The sequence below is a fragment of the Salvia splendens genome, chromosome 2, assembly GCF_004379255.2.
Source record: "Salvia splendens isolate huo1 chromosome 2, SspV2, whole genome shotgun sequence".
Classification (NCBI taxonomy): Eukaryota; Viridiplantae; Streptophyta; class Magnoliopsida; order Lamiales; family Lamiaceae; genus Salvia; species Salvia splendens.
The window spans coordinates 4515885-4519496 of NC_056033.1; the positions used below are offsets into that span (position 1 = coordinate 4515885).

At 40.3% G+C, this 3612-nt stretch overlaps 1 protein-coding gene across 1 annotated transcript; it reads left to right on the forward strand.

The window, feature by feature from the left end:
• Positions 1–414: 414 nt before the first annotated feature.
• On the forward strand, positions 415–2099 carry LOC121769409 (LOB domain-containing protein 18-like). The gene is made up of 2 exons (XM_042166211.1): positions 415–844; positions 1514–2099. Exons 1-2 carry the CDS (start codon positions 518–520, stop codon positions 1880–1882), a joined length of 696 nt encoding a protein of 231 aa, XP_042022145.1. The 5' UTR covers positions 415–517; the 3' UTR covers positions 1883–2099.
• Positions 2100–3612: the final 1513 nt, after the last annotated feature.

Sequence of the window (3612 nt, forward strand, 5' to 3'; positions counted from 1 at the left end):
AATAGGAGACTAAAAATACAATTTGTTCATCATCTGTATATAATTTATAAAGAAAGGAATTGTAGAAAGTCCTTTTCATTTGTTGGCTGCTCAAAACATGCAGTAGCCAACTCAATTTTCGTATGCATGTAAATAAAGATGGTTTTAATTACGTTTTAATTAGTATAAGAATGAAAAAAGGAGATGCAAAAGGGTTGTATTAAGGGAAAATCACGAGATAAATAAAAAGGCAGGTGGCTTATCGCATGTTTGCTTCACGCAAGCAGCTAATGGGGGGTTTGTTTCATCGCGTGGCTTCAAAGTATTCATTTTGTGCTTAAACCCCCCCCCCCCCCTACCCCTCACCCTCACCCTCACCCCACCCCAGTATACATCAAATACCACCAAACCCTAAAGGCTAAAGCCAACAAAATTAGTACTCTTACTAATTTAGAGAGATAATTAAAAACCACTCTCTCTCTCTCTCTCTCTCTCTCTCTCTCTGTGCATATATAATTATGAAAACCCTGAGTTTTTGATGATCGCAGCTGAGTCAGATATCATGAGTAGTGAAAACGCGGCGGGAAGCAGCGGCGGCGGGGGGCCGTGCGGGGCATGCAAGTTTCTGCGGCGGAAGTGCGTGGCCGGGTGCATATTCGCGCCGTATTTCGACTCGGAGCAGGGCGCCGCCCACTTCGCCGCGGTGCACAAGGTGTTCGGAGCAAGCAACGTGTCGAAGCTCCTCCACCACATCCCCTCGCAGAAGCGCCTCGACGCCGTCGTCACCATCTGCTACGAGGCTCAGTCCCGCCTCCGCGACCCCATCTACGGCTGCGTCGCTCACATCTTCGCTCTCCAACAACAGGTCTCTCTTTTTAAATCTCTGCTTTGTTAGTTTGAACAAATTCATGCTTAATCCTTAAAGATCTGTCGCATCAGAGTTGGTCAACTAATGTAAGTAGATGATTAACACATAGTACTGATAGATGTGTGAGGAATGGGGGGAATAGTTACATGTTTCACTGAAATCAAGAAACCTCATTCCTGACTCGTTTTCTCCCAAAATAAATCTAGTATACTCTTGCTTTCCTTTCTCACGATTTTTTCTTCATCTTTTGCTGTTATTAAGGTTTTGGTCGGTTGGTTTTGTGTATACAATGGGGGTCCTCCTCATCAATCCACACATCTTTGTTTTCTACTGCTTGGATTCTTTACTCCAATTTAATCCACATCTTCAATTATTCATCGTCGATCTTCGTTGCCAATCAATCACACCCTTCATTTGGGAACTCAAATTAGGGCTGATTCCAAATCTTATGTGTGTAGATAAGATTAATTATTCTTAATCATAGTATTATTATAAGTGACCATGTCTTAATCTCTCGGTTCAGTTGCTTTCACCACAAGGATTTGTTTGTTGCCTAATTTTCCTATGTGTCGACAATTTTCCAGCTTTGACTATTTTTATTTGGAATAACATTGGATTACCATTAACATGTGATCTCTTTTTGTGTGTGTGTCAAAATTTATGTAGGTGGTGAATCTGCAGCAAGAACTCTCCTACCTACAAGCCCACCTGGCGGCGCTGGAGCTTCCGACACCGCCGCCGCTGCAGCCGCAGCAGCTGATGGTTCCGGCGTCGCAGTCGATACTAGACCTGCCGCCGATCCCGGCAGCTTACGACTTCTCGGCAATGTGCGGGGATATGGTGGCGCCTCCCTCGCTTTGGAGCGTCTATCCGCGGCAGCAAATCGATCAGCAGCGCCAGTTCTCCAACGCGGCCGTTGGAGGAGGAGGCGGCGATCTTCAAGAGCTGGCGCGTGAGCTTCTGAACCGGCACGCTCCCCCGATGGTGGTGCGATGCGGGAATCAAGCTTCGTCTTTGCCGCCCAACTCTAGGTAGAGGAGAAATTAATGGTGGGAAATAAAATAATTGGGAGTGATTAGTTGCTAATCGAGTAGCTTAATTTGCTCAACTGAAACTCGAGGGGATTTGTGGTACTTGCAAGTGAGTACGTTTTGTTTTTATGGTCGATTGATCGATCACAGTTTTTATCAAGTTCTTGTCTACTGTTTATATTTCGTTTTGAATGATGATTTGAGATGCATTTTTTGGTTAATATTTATGAATTGCTATCTGAATTATGTGTAGTTGAGGGTTTTGGCAGTAATTAATTTGAATTTCAATATAGGAGCTAGATATATAGTATATGGTTGATTCTAATGTTATAAAATCATATGTTCTGGACTAAAGATAGTACTTGTAGCATACAAAGTAAAATAAATTGTGTGCGACATATACTTACTGACAATGGCGGATCCAGGAACAAATTATCGTGGGGTCGAACAAGATAGTAAATATTTATTTAAAATAATTGTTTAAATTAATTATTTTTATAAATATATTTTTTAATATAAATAATTCATGCGTGTATCGATATTCTTAAAACAACATACTCCACTTTCTTCGTCCCATTATAAGCGAGACGCTTCTTTTGGATACAGAATTTAAGAAAAAGACGTTTATGGAGCTAACTAAAGAAAGAATAAAATATGATCTTAGATAAAACAAAGATGCAAATAAATAATAAAGTAAGAGAGAACAATTATGTTATATTACGTATTTTGACAAAAAAAATGACATACACATAGCATAATTTTTATGTAACATACCAAATTTTTAAAGATTTAAAAAATTGAATATGAATAATAAGGTTGAAAATTTAAATTATAAAACTAAGAGTAGAAGAAATTAAGAAATATTTACTTTATATAAGTAGGTGGTTAATTTAGATAAGTTGATTTTGATATACTGTAAAAAAATTACTACTACTACTATTTAACATTAATTGATAAGATGAGAAAATATTTTTAATGGACTTCTAAGAATTAATTCAAATAAAAAAAAATTTCAAAGCCCATTTTACAATTAGATAACATATTTAAGATATTTAATCTTTTAAACTTAGTTAAATTTATTGATGCCGGTTTATTCTATTTCACGAGTGAATATAGGGATGAGAAAATAATAATGACATCTCCAATACCATTCCTCTTTCTCTTCGAAAACAAAAACCGCGGAAGGACTCTTCCCCTCCAACTCCTTCGTTCTCGACAACAGTCTACCCATCCGGCTGCCTCACTTCCTTCCTTTCTCTCTGATCAGTCTCCTCATCATCTCACACAGCGTGAGGACGTGAGGTGGGGGCGGAGACGTGAATGCCGTAGGGTCGGAGGCCGAAGAAAGTAGCTTTCCGGTGCACTCCGTGGCAGGTGGTGGGGTCGGCCGACCCCGCCCGACCCCACCTGGATCCGCCAGTGCTTACTGATCATGAGTTATAGATGTAAATTAAGATTAATAACATTTTAATCATGCATCTCCAGTGGGCGGATATCCCACTAGGACATCCCAAAAACACCTCCTGCCACGTCACTAGGACTTCCCATCCCACTGCCACGTCACTAGGACATCCCCTGCACAATCCGCTCTTCCCATCGCCCTTCCCACTAGGACATCCGGCAATAAAAAAAATCACAATAATTTAATTACGTAAAAACGGAAATATAATTTTGACACGGAATACGGGAAAGCAAAATACGGGCAAAAATACATAATCCAACATCCCCGGCTCA

Excerpts from the sequence above, each read along its gene's own strand:
- LOC121769409 (XM_042166211.1), top strand. The coding sequence starts at position 518 with ATGATCGCAGCTGAGTCAGATATCATGAGTAGTGAAAACGCGGCGGGA. Across the intron at positions 845-1,513 it reads TCTTCGCTCTCCAACAACAG|GTGGTGAATCTGCAGCAAGA; the intron begins GTCTCTCTTTTT and ends AAATTTATGTAG.